Here is a 20,152-nt window from a genome sequence, read left to right as displayed (position 1 = left end):
TATTGCAGGGCCGGGCATGGTGGCTCAAGCCTGTAATCCCAGCACTTTGGGAGGCCAAGGCGGGCGGATCACAAGGTCAGGAGATCGAGACCATCCTGGCTAACACGGTGAAACCCTGTCTCTACTAAAAAATACAAAAAACTAGCTGGGCGAGGTGGCAGGCGCCTGTAGTCCCAGCTACTCGGGAGGCTGAGGCAGGAGAATGGCGTGAACCCGGGAGGCAGAGCTTGCAGTGAGCTGAGATCTGGCCACTGCACTCCAGCTTGGGCGACAGAGCGAGACTCCATCTCAAAAAAAAAAAAAAAAAAAAAAAAGTATTGCAAGGTTCGTGGAACAGAATAAGCAATAAATACACGTTAGCCTGTATCATCATCAAAAATAACAGAAACGACAATTCTGCAGTGTGTGGTTTTCTTATTTAAAATCCTCTTTTAGATGAGCTTTCCCCTTTAACATTAAGTATTAATATTCTGCATATATCCATTTATTGAGCACCTACTGTGTGTCCACCCGTGTGCTAGATCCTAGATGTACAGTATTGAGTGGAACCAATATAATCTCTGAGCACCTGGAATAGCCAGATAATAGTACAATAAAAATTACAGAATGCGACAAGCCCGAAGAGAACAATGAGCGTGGTGTGGTGATAAAGACGAGCAGGTTCTCTTCTACATAACTCTTTGAAGTTGAAGTAATGTTTATTTGTTACACTGATAATAAAAATGTATAAGGAAAAAATAACATCCCCTCTTCTGGCTCCATGTCTGCTCAGGAATCCATAGAAACAGTTTGGTCAACCGTCCACACTTTTCTTTGCGCTAATACAAATGTATGTAAACATATAGCATTTTCGTTGTGGTTTTACAAAAAACAAAAATGGATTCTATGCATTACTCTGTAACTTTGTTGGTTTGCCTTGAAAAGTCCTTAGAAGTGTTATTAATATGTGATGTTTGCTGCTGGTCATTTTACCTGCCTAAGACTCAGTCAGCAACAGAAAACTCTACAAAGATTTTATAGCTGAGACCTGTCATTACCACAGTATCCTTTCTAGTCTCCATTTAATTCTGGCCACTCCATCCCATAATTTATTGAACAGAAAAAGATACTCTAGGCCAGACGCAGTGGCTCACACCTGTAATCCCAGCACTTTGGGAGGCTGAGGCGGGTGGATCACGAGGTCAGGAGATCGAGACCATCTTGGCTGACACGGTGAAACCCCATCTCTACTAAAAATACAAAAAATTAGCTAGGCGTGGTGGCAGGCGCCTGTAGTCCCACCTATTCAGGAGGCTGAGGCAGGAGAATGTTGTGAACCAGGGAGGCAGAGCTTGCAGTGAGCAGAGATGGTGGCACTGCACTGCAGCCTGGGCAACAGAGCGAGACTCTGTCTCAAAAAAAAAAAAAAAAAAAAAAAAAGATACTCTAGGATGTCCTACTACTATTACTGTTATTATTATTCCTGACAACCTCTGCTCTGTGATAGCATTTCTGATGTTTTTCCCTTGATTCCCTACCTACTTACCTATTTATTTATTTTACCTTTTCCTTTGTCAATCTCATGCTATTTCTTGGGCATTCCTTCATTTCCATACTTATAAATTTAACATTTTAAAAGACAGGTGTTTCTAGTTCATAGATTCGCTACAATCACCCCCTACTAAAGAACTTTAGAGATTTTTTTTTTGTCTGTGCTTCCTATTTTGTTTTCTGCTACCAACAGTACTGTAAAACAAGATGGGTTTTTATATACTGGTACTTTCATTTATGTGAAGTGGATTTCCAGAAATAGAATTTCTAGACAAAGTATATGTTTATATTTTATCTGACTACATATGGCCAGATCAAGTTTCAAAAAAACAAGCATTTTGACATTTAAACAGATACCTTTGGTGCCAGTTTATCAGCCCAGACCTGATATGCAAATTAGTAGATCGTGATGTTATTGCCACTTCAGTGAGAAACCGTATGTTAATTTACTTCAATATTCTCCATAGGGTACTTTTTCTGTTCAGTCCTCTACCAGGGATCCTGAAAGAGCAGAGTAAACAGAGGAGCAGGTCATCCCTTTTCCACATGAAGTAGTCGTCTGTTAAGTGTCGGCTGTTAGCTGAGAGCCTGAGAGTGGCGGCAGGTACAACCCGCCGAGGTTGGACGATGGCAGCGGGACGTCCAGACAGGAGCCTGTGCAATTAGCCAAGACGGTTACTGCGTTTTTGGCAGTCAGGCAGCAGTTAAAGCAAAGAAGGGTCTTTTTTCCAAGAAGGAAAAGCCATTTAATAAGTTTGGGTCAGTTTGCTCATAACAACGCTACATTTGAGGACCAAAAACCCCAGGAGCTTGGCAAGCCAGCAGTGCTTGGCAGGTTTTCCTACCAACTCACCAAGTCTGAGGCCATCCTGCTGGGATCTGGCTCTCTGGGCTTTGACTGTATTCGTTTAACAGCATTCCTAGTTAACAAGAAACTAAAGGCAGAGGAATCTGTTTTCCCGTTAATCCAAAAGTAAAATTTAGTGGCTATAAGCAAGCCACCATCCAAGTCACTGCACGTCAGATGGGGGATGGACCGTCTGTTTGTCCTGAGGGCTCTGCGTTTGGCGTACACAGCTGGGAACGTGTGGCCCACCAAAAATGACACTTGTGTTTAGGAATTGGGTGGTGCCGTCCTTTTTGTGTATGAATTAACTTTTGTATATGACTTACTAGTGTGAAAGTCTGATTTTATAATGTGTCAGAGAGCCATCGTTTACCTGTCTCGTGAATAAGTAAAATAGAAAGTAAGTACGTTTGTATAAATATTTAAAAATACACTGCGTTCTCATACTTTCCCCGTTTCACCTATGGAAATCTTGCCAAAATGAAATCAAGTTTGAGCGTTTCAACGTAAGAGAAAACCAGCTCATGGATTTTAAAATTAAGAAGTGGATTTTTGTTTGTTTTGTTTTGTTTATGTTGGTTTTGGCTTTTTTGTGTTTGTTTTTTGTTTTCTCTACCAAGTAAATAGTTTCAATGAAATAAACAGGTCCAATCATCTAATGATGGATTATTTGAATGCATATTGAAATTGAACTGAAAATGTTGAGAATGAGCTTGTTTATGCTTCTCAAAAAGCTGTAGCACCTGCAACTGATAAAAATTAGTGCAAACATATCAAAAGTCTTTGAAGAAACATGTGGCCAATCCATTGCCAACTTGGACAGAATCAGAACACTGGCTGCCCAGCGGAAATATCCCAACATTCATCTAATCAACAATGTTAAATGAAATGAAGAATGAAACCTCTTACATGACTCAGTATTGCTTGGAACAATGTTAATGTCAACAAGGTCAGTTCATGGAAGGAGATGCTGTATTTCTTAAGATTTTTACCCTCTTCTATATTTTCAATGACTCGGGTGTCTTGATTACACCAAATTCACTCAGTCTTTGAAATAATTTCTCATTAATAATTTATAAAGTTATGTGTTTGTTTTCAGGATCCAAATTTGTGGATCCTGACAATATTACTCTTTTATTCATAAAAGAGTAAAGCTTTCTAAACCCAAGCCCCCATACATAATAAGCGGAATCATGGCTTCATGAAACCAGCCATGTGTTATTATCTTGTTTGTAACAAACATCTGTTAGAAACAAGATTTCTAAGTTTTGTATCAGGTTAACCAAATAAACTTATTTCTTTAGTCCAGGGTTTCTCAACAGTGGCATTGTTGACATTTTGGATTGTATAATTTTTTGCTGTAGAGAGCTCTTCTGGGCCTTATAGGATGTTTAGCAGCCAGCATCTTTGGCCCACTCAATGTCAGTAGGCCCCTCCCCCAAGGTGTGACAATAAAAAAAAATTTCCAGATATTGTGAAATGTCTCCTCAGAGGCAAAATCACCCCTAGCTGAGAATTACTGCTTGAAACAGTTATATAAATAAAACATGAATGTGTTAAGCAAGTGTCCCTGTTTCCCCCAGAGAACACGTCTACCACCTAAAGATGATGAATATTAATGATCTCTTATGTTTCCCAGAAAGTTGCCATGCATATATGAGTATGTACATCTGTTCTGCATGGTCATGGCCATTCAGTGCTACCCTTATTTTTTCATTTTTAACGTATCTGTGAGATTCTTGCATTGCAGTGCATGCGGACTTATATTTAAAATGAAATCTTTTTAAAATTACATAGAGTTCTTTACAGGAAGAGCCATAATTTCTTTAACCAGCTATCAATATACATGCAGGCTCTGATTTTTTGTTTTCCATATATAAGGGTGTGGCATTGTTTTCAAAATAATGCCATACCATTTTATTTTTGTGTTGACCACTATGTGATTACAGCTATAAGGTATAATTTAGAGTATGTCCCTACAAGTGGAATCACTTGTTCAAACGAAAACGAAATTAAACGTATTTATAGATAATGCTGTATCACCAGCTGGATATTACAGTGTTGTTTCCCCAGTTTATCAGACTTTTATATTTTTACCCATCTGATAAGAAAAAAAGCTATATCCATTTGTGTACATGTGTAATAAAAATGAGATTTCCTATGTTTCTAAGCCTTTTCTCCCTCTGTGATCATGCTGCATATACTCTTTGCCAATTTTTCTAGCAGCTTGTAGGGTGTTTTCTTTCTGATTTGTAAGAACTCTATATATTGAGGAAATTGGGCCTTTGTTTTCCTAGATATTTCAAATATGTTTGTACTATTTATTTAATATTTTTCTCTATAGAAATTAATTAGTTTCAAATTTGTCCCTCATTTCTAAGTGTAATGTCTTACAAAGAGCCATTTTCACATACAGCAAAATAATGTTTTCATGTTTACTTCTAATGCTTTCAGAGTTTTGTTTTTTATGCTTAAATATTCAAGGCATCTGAAATTCATTTGACTATATAGAGACTGAAATACCGCATATTCTTTTCCAAATACTATGGTAATTTATCATGTGATAAAGGACATTTCAAACAAGTGGGATAAAGATGACTTATTAAACAAATTCTGCTGACATAATTGCTGATATTTAGGTGCAAAATAATAAAGCTGCGTCTGTCCTCGGTGCTTGCAAGGAACCAACAGAAGGCCGTTGTAGCTGACTGAAGGAGATGCAGTGTTGTCAGAAAGATAGGTGGGGACCTGATTGTGTTGGGCTTTGTAAATCCAAGCTAAGAAATTGATCTTTTTTGAATAGAGTGTCTTTTTCGTGTTCATTTGACATGTTTCTTGTATGTAGCATGTATTTTGGATTCTATTTTTTATCCACCTGAGCTTTTATTTTTTATTATTAATATAACACACATGTTTAATATTCTGTCATCACATTCTATGTTAGTTTTCAGCTTTTGATGTTTCCTTGGTTTCTATCTTTTACTAAAATCCCTATCACCCTTGATTTCCCTACGGACTTGTAAACATCTTTTGCTCCTTTTGGTGTTGTGCACCTCTTGAGAGAAGTAGCAAGCCTCCTTGACTTTTTCTCTTTGTTACTTTTTCTGGGTGAATATACTGAAGAATTGATCCTATAAAATCTTAAAACTCATTAATTCCTATAGCGGGACATGTGTGGGTATTGATCTTTCTGTGTCTGTTGCTTGTTTTGTTTCCTGGATGAAGGATCCCCTCTCTACTGGCTGATTAGAGTATTTCAGAGAATTTTCTTCTGTTATATCTTTGAACATTTAAAAAAATCTGTTTTCCTCTTTTTTTAAAGTGTATCTTTTTGGGAATTTTTTTTGCTTATCTTTAAGGGCTTTTAACTCTATCCATTTCTCTTAAAAATCTTTATTAACCTTTTGACATTTACTGAGAATTGTTTTCTCAAGCTTCACTGTCTATCTCTACATGTGGTTTCAGCAGTGTCAGTTCTTTTTTTTTTTTTTTTTTTTTTTTTTTTTTTTTGGAGACACTCTCACTTTGTCACCCACACTGGGGTGCAATGGCACAATCTCGGCTCACTGCAACCTCCACCTCCCAGGTTCAAGTGATTCTCCTGCCTCAGCCTTTGGAGGAGCTGGGATTACAGGCATGCACCACCATGCCTGGCTAATGTTTGTATTTTTAGTAGAGGTGGGGTTTCACCGTGTTGGACCAGGTTGGTCTCAAACTCCTGACCTTAGATGATCCACCCTCCTTGGCCTCCCAATGTGCTGGGATTACAGACATGAACCACTGCGCCCTGCTAACAGTGTCAATTCTGGCTTTCATTTCTCTTGAGGGTGGCTTCAGTCTGTGACACTGACCTCTTCCTATTTGTGTCTTTGTTTTCTGTATTAGACATCTTATTGTAACTTTCATTTCTAAGAAAATTCATGTTTTTATTAGCTCTCTTAGTCTCACCAAGAGTGTTTGAGATTTTCTTCTGCAGGGTGGCCTTGTTCCCCTGGAAAGATTATTTCATGTGCGTTTGTCGTGTCCTCTTATTTTTTCTATAATATTTTTGGAAGATGTCTAGGGGCAAGGGGGTTCCAAGTTGTCTTGGAGCACTTCCTGCTCTGGTCTCCTATCACTCTGCAGTCATGAGCACCTCCCTTGCTGTTGTTTCTTTCCCTTAGAGGAGGCCTGCATTCCCTAGAGGGAATTTCTGTGTGTTGTAGGTTTCTCTTGGAGGATTCTGCACTTTTTGTTCTTTTCAGTTCACCTTGAAACTTGATCAGTGTCTGCCAAGTTGATTGTCATTTGTATTTTCTATGGTGCCCTGGTGTCCTCCCTGCTTGATTCCTGAAAGAAAGGAGAGAAAGAGCATATTGCCCTTCAGCTTTAATTCGCCTGCCGTGTTGGATCCATCCAGGATCCAACCTCTGCCACTGCTTGCCCTGACCTCTATATTGTATCCTCTAAATTAGAGTTAGTTTGGCTGCTTCTTGGTTTGTTTCACCCATTTCTTTGAAACCTTTTTTAATTGGTTTAATCTAAAAAATTAATAAAATTTATTAGGTGCTGTCTGCTGTGGGCATTCTCCCTTGATTTGATCTAATCTGATCATATTCGTTTGCCTCTATTGTATATCATTTGTAGTTTTAAGTAAAGCTACTCATAGTTTCGTTGTGTATGTGTTTGCTTTTTTTTTTTTTGAGACATGGTCTCACTCCATAGCCCAGGCTGGAGCGCAGTGGCACGATCAGAGCTCACTGCAGCTGCCCACCTTTTAGGCTCAAGGAATCCTCCTGCCTTAGCCTCCTGAGGAGCTGGGACTACAGAGGCATGCATCACCACACCCAGCTAACTTTATTTTTTGTGGAGATGGGGGTCTCACTATGTCGCACAGGCGGGTCATGAATTCCTAGGCTCAAGCAATTGTCTCCCCTTGGCCTCTCAAAGTGCTGGGATTACAGGCTTAAGCCACTATGCCCAGCTTTTTTCTGTTTTTATTTGCTATTTTCAGTTGATAACAGGGAGGGCAGAGCAGTAGAAATATCACTGCTACCTTCAACAAGACAACATATTAACTGGATTTTGCAATACAATAAAATACTCACTAGATATCTTTTTGGTCAATTGTTTGAATAGGAGAACTCAGAATTATAGCACAGCCTTGGGAAAATTAACTTAAAACCCTTGAAACAATTTACTAATGTGTTTGAATCTGACGTGGATCCAGGCTCTCATTGCACTAAAAGTGTGGTTGAAGTATTGATTGCCAAGACCTCCAGTGGTCGGGAGAGAGTGGGGTTGAAATTGTGGTTTTAGGGATGGCTAGTATTTGAATAAATGTTGTAGGAATTTTCCAAGCACAGAACACAGCATGAATCTCTGGTTCTTAGTTCTTCACCAATATTTCCTCACTGAGAATAGCCAGACCTGTTGGAAGGGTAGTTGAAATTGAGTGACTAGGAGAGAGAGCATCAAATCCTACATAGAATGGTGATGACAGAGGATGGAGGGAATCGGGGTGATGGTCAAAGTGTACAAAGTCTCAGACAAGAGGAATAAGTTGTATGGGGTTTTTTGAGATCTATTTTGCAGTGTGGTGAATATAATTAATAGTGCATTGTACATTTCAAAGTTGCTAAGAGTAAATTTCAAATATTCTCACCCCCTCAAAGTAAGTATTTGAGGTGATAGATGCGTTGGTTAGCTTGACTTAATTATTCTACCCTGTATTCGGAAAGTTTCATATCACTTTGTACCCCATAAATACATGCAGTTATAAAGGGTCAATTTACAATAAAATAAAACGTTTAAAAGGAGAAAGAAATGAAGAGTGAATAGAAGTGTGGAAGGATTTTTGAAAGTCAGCAAGTTTATCTTGGATTGAAGAGGGGACCCTAGTAGTTTTTTGAACAGAGGAATGACAAGGTGAAAGCTGTATTTAAGGAAAACTTGAACTAGCACTTGAATTGGCATTTAATTTGAGCTCATGGGGACTTGGGGAGTCCCTGTTTGTACCGAGTATCATACTGGATATAGCAGTGCACAGAGCAGCATGGGGAACGCTTCCTGCTTCAAGAAACTTAATCTGGTGAACACAAGAAACTGACTTTGAAAAATCTGCCTCCCTAAAATTTCAGTACCAGAGCTGACCTCGACTCTGGTTGCCATGGTGTCTGCTCTGTGTTGCCAGTTAGGTTCTACCCCAGCAGCGGTCTCCGTCTGTGATGATGTAACACAGCTAATGCTGACTCTGTGATTTGTATGGGACACTCTCAAGTCTGCCCTCAATCATTGGAATCACATCTCATATAAATGTAGCTGATTATTCAACAGCAACTTTTAAAATTCCATGTTTTCATGTTTGCTTCCTTCTAATTCAGGTTTCTGTCTTAGAAGAAACCTCCCAGTGGCTCGGCCCTCTTCCACCCCAGTCCTGCTGCCTCCGTGTACTCAGACTACATCTGGGTGATCTTTCCGTCTCTGACAGTGTTTTTTGGTTTTTTTGGTTTTTATGTTTTTGAGATGAAATCTTGCTCTTGTCGCCCAGGCTGGAGTGCAGTGGCACCATCTTGGCTCACTGCAACTTTCACCTCCCAGGTTCAAGCGATTCTCCTGCCTCAGCACCCCCGAGTAGCTGGGATTACAAGTGCCTGCCACCACATCCCGTTAATTTTTGTATTTTCAGTAGAGATGAGGTTTCACCATGTTGGCTAGGCTGGTCTCGAACTCCTGACCTCAGGTGATCCGCCCACCTCACTTCCCAGAGTGCTAGGATTATAGGCGTGAGCCACCGCACCTGGCCTCTGACAGTGTTTTATCCTTTGTCGTGCACACGAATTATATCCTGGCACTTGGCTCTATATTTGTTTTCATATCAGTCTTGCCTAATCAGTTAGAATCATAGACTACTTGGAGGCATGAATAACAGTCCACATTTTATTTCTTTCTTTATACATCTCTCATTACTTCAAAAAATGATTTGAGCATGTTTCTTTTATATGATTCTGTTTTGACCTTGGTCAAGGTGGTAGACATCCGATTAAGGAGGGTCAATAATTTATGAACTCAGAACACAGAACAGAGGAGTTTTGTTGTCGTTTTAATTTATGATTTATATCTATTTGAAAGTCCTGCAGAGACACATCGTATTTCTCAAATCCACTTTAGAGAAAAACAAGAATGTGAAGCTGAGACTCCTCCAGTCAATGAGAAAGTTTTGATACCAAACCTATTAAAAACAAATTAAATATGTTTTTCTGTGAACGTGTGCATATTGTCTCTTAAAATAGATGTATGCCTTAAATATAAATTTTCCTTACAATACGGATTTCTGTGATATCGGGAATCTATGTTTTATAAAGGAACAACTGCTGCAGTCCTGTGGCTTGTGATTCCTCAGCAGCTGTGTCCAGCTGCTGGTCCACGTTCCCGCTACTTCTTCGATGAATGGAAACATTTAGGTCAATATTGATATAAAACTTCATGAACTTTCTTCTCTTGCAGCTTTGGTTCGCCTTTGTTAATGGATTTTCTGGGCAGATTTTATTTGAACGTTGGTGCATCGGCCTGTACAATGTGGTAAGCATTCTTCATCTCTATCTGATAGCATGCAGAACTGAGAACTTCAGTGACATTCCTTCACTGTTTATGTCTGGAAAGTGTATGTAAGTCAATCATCTGTATACTTAGCAGGCAGCACAAATACAGCTTTAGGCCCTTTGTTGCTGTGAAACATCCTGCAGAAGCCCAAACTCTCCACACATGGTTTCAATCATAGCAGATCATTCTTGAATAACCCCATGAAATTATTAACCCATATATCTTGATAATAGACCCTTGTTACCCCCTCACTAAATGCCTGTGCAACACCTTCGTGTTTTTAGCTCAAGTACAAATTTCTGAACTACATCTAAACTCATTCCACTTCATTATTCTTGTTCTGAATTCTTAAACATAGATACGAATATACAGTGTGTGATCTGGTGTCCCCTCTGGCCTTCCTGAAAGGGCATCTGTCCTTGTGGAAGAACATTTCCTTCTGCAATTAGAGCTAAAATGATGAATTCTGACTTCCAGCTACCGTGGAGGATGGTAATCAGCTCATCTGGTATTTTTTATGATATTCAAATTCCTTTTTTATTACTTTTTATAACTGTGATGAATTCAGAAGCTAGGAATAAATACAAACTGTAGCTAAAATGGCTCAGTAGCTGCTTAGCTTTCTTGCTTTTTGTTTCACTGGCAGGAAGAACTAAGGGGCTTGTAGCTGAGCCATCTAGGGACCCTGGAACGGCCCATTTTTTGAATTGTTCTCTCACTTGGGAATTTACATTCCGAAGCAGCCATCATAGATAGATGTAGATGGAAGTTACCAGGCATACAATAATAAAACCTATGGTACTATAAATATTTAGTGTGCATATCCATTGGTGGCTAGATGTTTAAGTCTTCCATGCTTTCACCTGCCTTTATTGAATAACCTCAGTGCTGGGTGCTGGTGTAAAATGCTGAATGCAGTAGTTTGCCCTGGTCCTGTGTAGCTTGCAGGTTAAGAGGGTCAGACATGTGGATTCAGACACCTCCAAGGAGGACTGGGTCCGGATCTTGAGTTAAATATTGCGTTGGTGAGTCAGTAACTGTGTTAACTTGCTGCAAAGTGCACTCGTGTATTTCTTGCTGATACTGCTGCTCTAAAAGACAAAGATTAGGAGGGGCAAGAACAGGACAGAATTGATGTCCATTCCTCTCCTGTGCTAGAAAAGCTACTCTGACCACCTACCCATGGATAGGGGCTGCAGGGCCTCCCCTTTGTGTACTAAGGGTAGACCACAGGTTGCTAACTCTGCACCTCCTGGAACTATTTTGAGTAGGTTAAAGCTGTCCTACCATTTGGGGGAAATATGCAGAATGCTCCACGATTATTCAGGACTTGAAAGGGTCAGGTGTCCATGGAGTTGACACTTCACACAAACACATGCCACATCCCTATTTTAGAAACAAAATGCTGAGACCTAGGAGAGATTCTGTTGTAGGGCGAAGAACAATCACCTGCTTATAGCATGAGTGGATTTTAGCCCGATTTCCATGCTCAGGGCATGAGGGCTGGATTCTTTTCTTAGCTGCATGCAGTCTTGCCCAATTCAAATTAATCCAACAGATTTTATTGAGTGCCTACTACACGCAAGATGCTGACAGGCTAGAGGCAGTGTTGGTCAAAATAAGGCCCACAGACCATTTGCAGGAGAATAACTAGGGTTTATTTGAAAACGCAGATTCCTGAGCCCCGCCTCAGATTAACAAGAATATCTCAGAGATATTGCAGTTTTGCATTTTTTTTTTTTTTTTTTTTTTTTTTTTTTTTGAGACTGGGTCTTGGTCTGTCACCCAGGCTGGAGTGCAGTGGTGCCATCACTACTCACTGGATCCTTGACGTCTCTGGCTCAAGCAATCCTCCCACCTCAGCTTCCTTAATAGCTGGGACCACAGGCAAGTGCCACCCTAGCCAGCTAATTTAAAAAAAAAAAAAAAGTGTGGAAACGGGGTCTCACTATGTTGCCCAGATTGATCTCAAATTCCAGGGCTCAAGCAATCCTCCCACCTCGGCCTCCCAAAGTGGTAGAATTACGGTCATGAGCCACAAACTTTTCTAGTTATTGTTACGCATGACGTTAGAGTTGGGTTTATATTTTATGCAGTTTTTCTGTCCCCGAAACTATAGAGAGAGTACACTATGATAGAAAAAAATATTTCAAGGTGAAAGGTCCTAGATTACCACAGATTCCACAGTGCAGGCATTGAAGTGGGCTGCTGGCGAGTGCTGGCAGTTGGGATGGAATGGTCAAGGATCTGCTAAGTGAACTCAAATGCACCACTGGGCTCTGGACTTCCTCATACTGGAGGGGCCAAACCTTTTGGGAACATGAAAATTTGCCCCCATGATGATTGTGACATTTGTATAAAATAAATAGAAATTTAGAGAAAAGTTACAAAAAGGGTACAAAGAACTACTATTTACCTTTCACCCAGATTGAACAGTAATTAGCATTTCCCCCACTGCATTCTCTTTCTCCATACTTGTCTGCATGCACACGTGCCTACACTCATGCACACACTTGTGAATGCATTTATTTCTGACCCAGCGGAGTATTACAAACATCATGTCCCTTTCCTGCTGAATACTTCAGTCAATAGTAGCAAGATCTTCCTCTTATACAATCAAACTATAATGATGAAATCTGAAACATTTAACATGGATTTAATACTATTATCTAACTCATCTTAATCCATATTCCAATTTGCCATTCTTGCTCCAATAATGCCCTATTTAGCAATTTTTCCAGCCCAGGATCATTCTAGAGACCACCTGCAAGAGAACATTTGTGATGTGGAAGGCTTTTGCTAGTGATCCTCTTCCTCTGGGCTGGGTTCTCCCCTGTCTCATTCTTCAAGCAGTGTTTCTCTCCTGCTTTTTCCTCTAAATGGACTCTTTCTTTGATTCCACAAGTCAGCTGAAGTAGCAAGTCATTGTTTCTCAAACTAATTTTCTTTCTTTTTTTTTTTTTGTTGAGATGGAGTCTCGCTCTGTCACGCAGGCTGGAGTACAGTGGCGCGATCTCGGCTCACTGCAAGCTCCACCTCCTGGGGTCCACGCCATTCTCCTGCCTCAGCCTCCCGAGTAGCTGGGACTACAGGCACCCGCCACCACGCCTGGCTAATTTTTTGTATTTTTAGTAGAGATGGAGTTTCATTGTGTTAGCCAGGATGGTCTTGATCTCCTGACCTCGTGTTCCACCCACTTTGGCCTCCCAAAGTGCTGGGATTACAGGTGTGAGCCACCACACTTGGCCTCTCAAACTAATTTTCATAACAAGTTAATAGCATTAAAACAGGCTTGAGGCCGGGCACATTGGCTCACACCTGTAATCCCAGCACTTTGGGAGGCCAAAGCAGGTGGATCACCAGAGGTCAGGAGTTTGAGACCAGCCTGGCCAACATGGTGAAACCTCATCCCTACTAAAAGTACAAACATTGACTGAGCGTGGTGATGGGAGCCTGTGATCCCGGCTACTTGGGAGGCTGAGACAGGAGAATTGCTTGAACCTGGGAGGCAGAGGTTGCAGTGAACTGAGATCACACTACTGCACTCTACTCTAGCCTGGGTAACAGAGCAAGACTCTGTCTCAAAAACAACAACAACAACAAGAAACAGGCTTCTTCCTAAATAATGAATGAATGCTGTCCCAGAAGATTTTCATTGTATCTATAGTCAACTTTATTATTTATTTATTTATTTATTTGAGATGGAGTTTTGCTCTTGTTGCCCAGGCTGAAGTGCAGTGGTACAATCTTGGCTCACTGCAACCTCCGCCTCCTGGGTTTAAGTGATTCTCCTGCCTCAGCCTCCCAAGTAGCCAGGATTACAGGTGTGCATCACCACACCCAGCTAATTTTTTGTATTTTTAATAGAGACAGGGTTTCACTATGGCCAGGCTGGTCTTGAACTCCTGACCTCAGGTGATCCGCCCACCTCAGCCTCCCAGAGTACTGGGATTATAGATGTGAGCACCGTGCCCAGCTTATAGTCAAATTTCTATATCATTTTGTTTTGTGGGTAGAATGAGACTAAAAATGTCACCAGGAACCAATGCCACTAGGATCAAATGGATTTCAGCTAAATTTTATGTCTGTTATAATGCAGAGAACACTCTAGTATTATTTAACCTCTTGCGGAAAATGAATCCTTTTGTCAAGCCAGCATCATTTGAGGAAGAAGTCTCACTTATAAACAGAAATACAAAAATTCTAAATAAAATATTGGCAAATGGAGTTCAATAATATGTTAAAAGAAAAAGTATGAGACAAAGTAAGATTTATTTTAGGAATACAGGAGGCTTGAAATTAAACATCTTTCTAAATATCACTGTATCAATAAAATAAGAAAAACATGATCCCGTCAGCAGATGCTACAAAAATGTTTGAAGCAATTCAGCTGCCATTCCCAAAATAAGAACTCGAAATAAAACAGGAATAGAAAAAAGCCACTTAACCAGAATTCATACCATTTACAAAAACCAGTAGCATGCTGCCCAAAATGGTAAAATTCTGAAATGATTTCATTTAAAATAAGAAGTTAATCAAGATGCCTGCCATCACTATATAATTCGTTGTTTTCGTATTTTTGGCAACTGCAAAGAGGATTGCAAATATTGGGAAAACAGTGAACAATCTCTGTACTTATACAAATATGCTCACAGAAATATAGTAATGTAAATATGTTCATATATGATTGTTTATCTAGAAAACAAAACCAGTAGAGAAATACTAGAATTATAAGAGAATTTGATAAAGTGACCAGATACATGATAAATATATTTTAAAAATCAATAGCCGTTTTCTAGCCTAGCAATAAATAGCTTTTTTTTTTTTTTTTTGCTCTAGCAATGGACACCTAAAATGCAAAGGAAGTAAGAATTCTTTCAATAAAGCAATTACAATTGTATATTGCATAGGAAAATGTTTACAGTACCTACATTTTAAAAGTCTTATTGAACAAATGGAAACGCATACTCTTTTCTTGTATGGGAAGACTTACTATCATAAAAGATTCAACTCTTCTAAAATTAATGTAGATATATGTGATTCCACATAGAATCAATCCCAACAGGTGAATGTTTTGGGAGGAAAGGGGGAAGTTGCATATAGTTATATTAAAGTATTAATGGAATTTACACATATCTGAGAATAAATATGTAAAGCACGCCCAAAAAAAGACCATAAAAGTAGACTTATTTTTACTAAATATCAGACTATACTATGAAGCCACCATAACCAAATCACTATTATTGACAAATAGGTTGGAGATTCTAGAACTACATTCCCATTCTAGGGTCTACATGTGTAATACATGAGAATTTGATTAGCCTTAAAGATGATCTTTCAATGTATTGAGGAAAGTTTGGCCTCATTAATTATGTTGTCACAACTGACTATTTGGAAAAAAAAAAAATGGACTCCTATGTAGAAAAATTAATTCCAGATATATTAAAGACTTAAATGTGGAAAATAAAATAGTAAAATTCTACAAGACACTCCTGAAAACATGTAATTTTCATGGAGGAGAAACTTCTGTAGCCACAATTGGACACGCAGAAGCATTTCTTGGCCATTTAAATATTAAAAGCTTTTATATGGCAAAAGAACCCATTTTAAAAACCAATAGACAAAGAGTACATTTGCATGAAATTTCATAACATAAAGACAGAGTTGATATCTATTCTATTCAAAGAGCTCTTTAAAAAGAGGCTAAGCCATGGATACAAAGTAGACAAAAGACATGAGTAGACATTCCACAGAACTGCAAATGCAGATAGCCAACAAATGTATGAAAACATGCTGAAACTCACTGGTAGTTGGGGAAATGCAGCTTTTTAAAGTTAGAAGTAACATCTTTAATTTTTAAGACTGGAGAACATTAAAAGACCAATGTAACAACCTTTGCTGATAGGGAAATAGGGAAAAATCTGTGATTGTCTTTTGCAATGGGAGAGGAAAATGCTTTCAAAATCCTTTGAAAGGCAGATTCTGGTAAAATTAAAAATGCATGTATCCTTTTAACTCTGCTGCTGGGCCTTCTTCCCATAGAGATAAAAGAAAAAGCCTGTATGTTATAATATAGTATAGATATGTATTACATGTTTGTGGTAACCAAGAACTGGAAAGAAAATGAATGCCCGTCAGTGGGTGAATGGCTAAAAAAATGGTACATCCATACTATGAATTATTATGTGAGCATTGAAAGACTGCATTAGCATCAAACCCAAGGGACTTGGGGGGCTTTCTGTAATGCATTGTTTATCGAGAAGAACATGATGAAGAAAAATGTGTATAATGTCTACTTTTTTGGTTGGCAGGGGACAGGGTCTCACTCTGTTGCCCAGGCCGGAATGCAATGGTGCAATCATAGCTCATGCAGCCTCAACCTCCTGGGCTGGAGCAGTCCTCTTGCCTCCACTTCCCAAGTAGCTGGGACTACAGGCACACACTACCTCGGTGTGTTCTGTGAAATTGTGACAGGGTCTTGGTGTGTTGCACAAGCTGGTCTCGAACTCCTGTCTTGCCCTCCCAAAGTGCTAGGATTGCAGGCAGGAGCTACCACGACTGGCCAGTGTCAACGTTTGATGAAACAAATTATGATCCCTAATTTTGTGTGTGTGTGTGTGTGTGTGTGTGTGTGTAGTATGCAGTATGCTGTAGGCAGAGTGGAAAATGTGTAGGCATGCTGGGCTTCATTATAGCATGGTGATGAAGGGCAGGGGAGAATTTGAAGATGGGTAGAAGGAGAAGCTCAAGTTTAAAAAAAAGAAAAAGACTGCCACGTCAACAGTAGGCACGACATCACACGTACACACGGATGCAGAGCAGTGGAGGTGAGGGTATGTACTAAGAAAGTGTGCATGGCTCCTGGCTTCTGGTAGAAGCTCTGTCCAGCTATAAAACAGACAACTTTTGTTGTTGTGAGGGAAGTGAGTGCAACAAGTCTCCTGTGGATTTCTCCTTGAAGTCTTTGTAGCACATTGAAATCCCAGGGCTGCTTTCCATTCTGCTGTGGGCTGAAGGAAGAGCCTGAGAGTTTTACTGGCTCTACTCACCACACATCCGATTGGCTGCTCCCAATAGACTTGGGAACAGCTTCCTCTGGCCACACACTCCATCTCCAAATAGCTAGTGCGAGTTCAGAATTCTCTTACAGATGCACGTCCAATTCCCACAGGCCTGAGAGCTTGCTGGGCTTGTGGGTGGGGATTTGAGGGATGCTCAGCAGCAAGTGACCCAGGCTCTGTGAACCATTCCCAGAACCAAGCAGGAGAAGGACCCTCAGGGCCAACATGTCCTGAGTTAAAATGACATGTTTCTTCCAAGCACCTTCTTCAGCTCCTGCTTTATCTTTCTAATACATAAATGTGAGTACAGGTGAAAGTCAAAGGTCTTGCAAGACACCGTCTGCCCAAGAACTCATTGTCACTAGAGACCGTTTGGTCTGGTCTCCTTCCTGTCCTTGCCTTACACCGCACCCCTCAGCCAGCCACCATCCTGTGTATCTTAGAAGATTCCTCGTCCAAAGACTTACAACAATTTAAAGATCGAATTGGCTTTTATTAGCCATTCTGGAAATGGGTAGCATCTCATTCCATGAAACAGAATGAGTGCTCTGATGAGCTGAGCAGGGGAGGCCAGCTTTACAGGCAGAAAGCGGCTAAGGAAACAGAAGCAGAGCAAAAAGTGATGGGCTGTTTCAAAGTGACTTTCTTTACAGAGTTGAAACAGAGGGGACTTCCGTAGCATGCTGCCTCAGGCAAACTGGGTCCTTTCTGGTGCCCAGGTAAACTGGTTGCTGTGAATCGCCTGTGTTTTTTGTTTGTTGGTTTGTTTGGTTTTGGAAAACTGGCCTGTTTTAAAGTTTAGTTTGATGACACAGCTCTTAGCACAAGTAACTCCATTCTGGTTTGGTCAGGTCTGCTGGGGCTGAGTGCAGGAGCTCAGTCCAAACAGTGGCCTTCTATAAACTTTGTTCAACACCTCCACACAGGCATGCTGATGTCTCAACTTTGTAAGGGGTGCATCTCTCGTGGGACTGCTTCCTCACCCACATCCCTATCATCTTGCCAAATCCTGTTGGTCCAATACCTTGCAGGTCAGATACTCTTTGGTGCGAGAATCCTTTGGTGACTCTCCCTTCTCCTTCTGTGTCCTCCCTCAACAGGTATTAATAGTTTTGCAGAGTCCTGCGTTTTGTGTATTGATCTCTATGCCTGTTGCCCCACTCCCCTCCCCCACCTTTGCAGTAGATGGCGTTCCTGGAGGTCAGGGACCTGATTCCTTTCCTTCTTTCTTCTGTTTGTAAATCTCTCCATGCCTGGTGCTTATCACAGTATCTAGCCCATAATTCATTTATAGTAAACGTCTGCTAAATGAATAAATGGAGTACATTATGCTTCCTGAACTTTTAGTATAACGTCAAGATGGAAAGTTGTAAATTTTACCTCTGCTATCGTGAACAGAAAACAAAGCAGCACTTCACAGAGCTAACTGTGGCATGATTCCACGTCAGCCCTCATTTGACAAAGGAAGGTAGTTGCTAATTTAACAAGAAGTCTTGGCTAATCGGATAATGTATGATGTTTTTAGTGTTCAATGTATTCATTTGATAGTGATTAATGTAAAAATGGTCTTTCATTTATTTCCTTTGTTTGGAGGGTGTCTGGGGATCTGTGAATCATGAAGTCTCAGGTTTGGACTTGACTGGAAATGAAGTCATCATTTGGTAGAAAGGAACACTGAAGCCGTGTGGGTCGGAAGGACTGCTCTTAATGGCTCATTGTTCTCCCTGCAGATTTTCACCGCCTTGCCGCCCTTCACTCTGGGAATCTTTGAGAGGTCTTGCACTCAGGAGAGCATGCTCAGGTTTCCCCAGCTCTACAAAATCACCCAGAACGGCGAAGGCTTCAACACAAAGGTAAACAGGTGTGATCTCAGAATTGTCACCTCAGAAAGGCATGGCTGTTTGATTCTAGTCATCTGCCTATGAGATATTTGAAGCTTGAGAAAGAACATTTGAGAAGTGCTAAGAACATGATCCGCTCGCCCCACCACCACCACACACACACACACACACACACACACACACACACACACCCACAAGCCCAGTGAATTCAAGATGCCTTCTCAGGCGACGGGTCCGTGCCGCGTGGGCTGCAACCTCCAGTCCCAGCATGTTGACTGCTTCCCGCTTCTCCCCGTCAGCCCCTGACATCAGTGTGGGCAGCAGCTCCCACAGCCCAGGTTCAGGATCCGCTGTCAGAGACCCCCCTTGTGCGGTCCTGCAGCCCTATGTGGAGGCCCGATGGCAGCTTACCTAACTGTTGCTGGGTTTGTCATTTGAAATAAAATGTGTCTTTAGCTGGTGCATAAAATTGTCTAGATATGAACTCAGGGATCCCATAAGTTGCAAGGGTTTTGTTTGGTTTTGTTTTTCTGGACCAGAGAATCAGAAAGGAGCCCAAAAAAAGGTGTAGATGATCCTGACAAACCCAGCCCAAAGCTGGGTGGGGTGTTAAAGGGGTCGCAGTCTCAGACAGCAGAGGGGTCTGCCACACAGATGCCATTTGCAGCTGAAAGTGGCAGAGTGCTCGGGTGACCCCATCCAAAGAAAAGAGAGATGTGTGCCTGGGCGCAGAGGGGCGAGATGTGAGCATGGCTGCATGGCCTTGTTTCTGCCTCAGGTCTTCGTTCAGGGGGGATTCAGAAGTTTAGACAGAGATCCGTTGCACAGTTCACCTCCAGTACTGTGTGCTGGTGGCGGTCACGATTTGCGTGCGTGGTTCCTGGGCCGTCAGTGAGAAGGACATAGGGAGTCACCTCTCCAGGCCTCAAGGAGCGAACAGTCTCCCAGGGCCTCTCTTCTGAGCCAGATGTTCCTGACATCCCTGCAGCCGCCTTCTTCTGGGGAGGCTCACTAGTTACATCCGAGGCAGGGAGGAAACAGAAGGGCTCCTTATTGGTTCTGCCGTCTCCCATATCCAAAGAGACCTGAGGGACTCCTTTTACCAATCCTTGTTGACTGTGATTCCATTAATGGGAAAATATGACCCATTTTTCACTGCATTATTTACATAAATCCATTTTCTGCAGAATTGGAATGCGAAGGCCATTTGAGGTGGGAAGTAAGTAGGAGCTGAGGATGCACGGAAGCATCTGCAGGCACTTTGAAGAATTTTTTTTTTTTTTTTTTTTTTT

At 40.9% G+C, this 20,152-nt stretch overlaps 1 protein-coding gene across 1 annotated transcript in view; it reads left to right on the top strand.

Annotated features, from left to right (window-relative positions):
* The window catches only part of LOC108512908 (phospholipid-transporting ATPase IB-like), a 346,886-nt gene that overhangs the window by 137,145 nt on the left and 189,589 nt on the right, over positions 1 to 20,152 (top strand). The window contains exons 5-6 of the mRNA XM_017848466.1: positions 9,863 to 9,937; positions 18,750 to 18,872. Coding sequence (XP_017703955.1) covers positions 9,863 to 9,937; positions 18,750 to 18,872 — 198 coding nt within the window. The remainder of the gene's footprint in view (positions 1 to 9,862; positions 9,938 to 18,749; positions 18,873 to 20,152) is intronic.

The sequence above is a fragment of the Rhinopithecus bieti genome, unplaced genomic scaffold (assembly GCF_001698545.2).
Source record: "Rhinopithecus bieti isolate Rb0 unplaced genomic scaffold, ASM169854v2 scaffold_28547, whole genome shotgun sequence".
Taxonomy (NCBI): domain Eukaryota; kingdom Metazoa; phylum Chordata; class Mammalia; order Primates; family Cercopithecidae; genus Rhinopithecus; species Rhinopithecus bieti.
The sequence above is the reverse complement of the archived record's forward strand: the minus strand, read 5'-3'. Positions and strand labels throughout refer to the sequence as shown.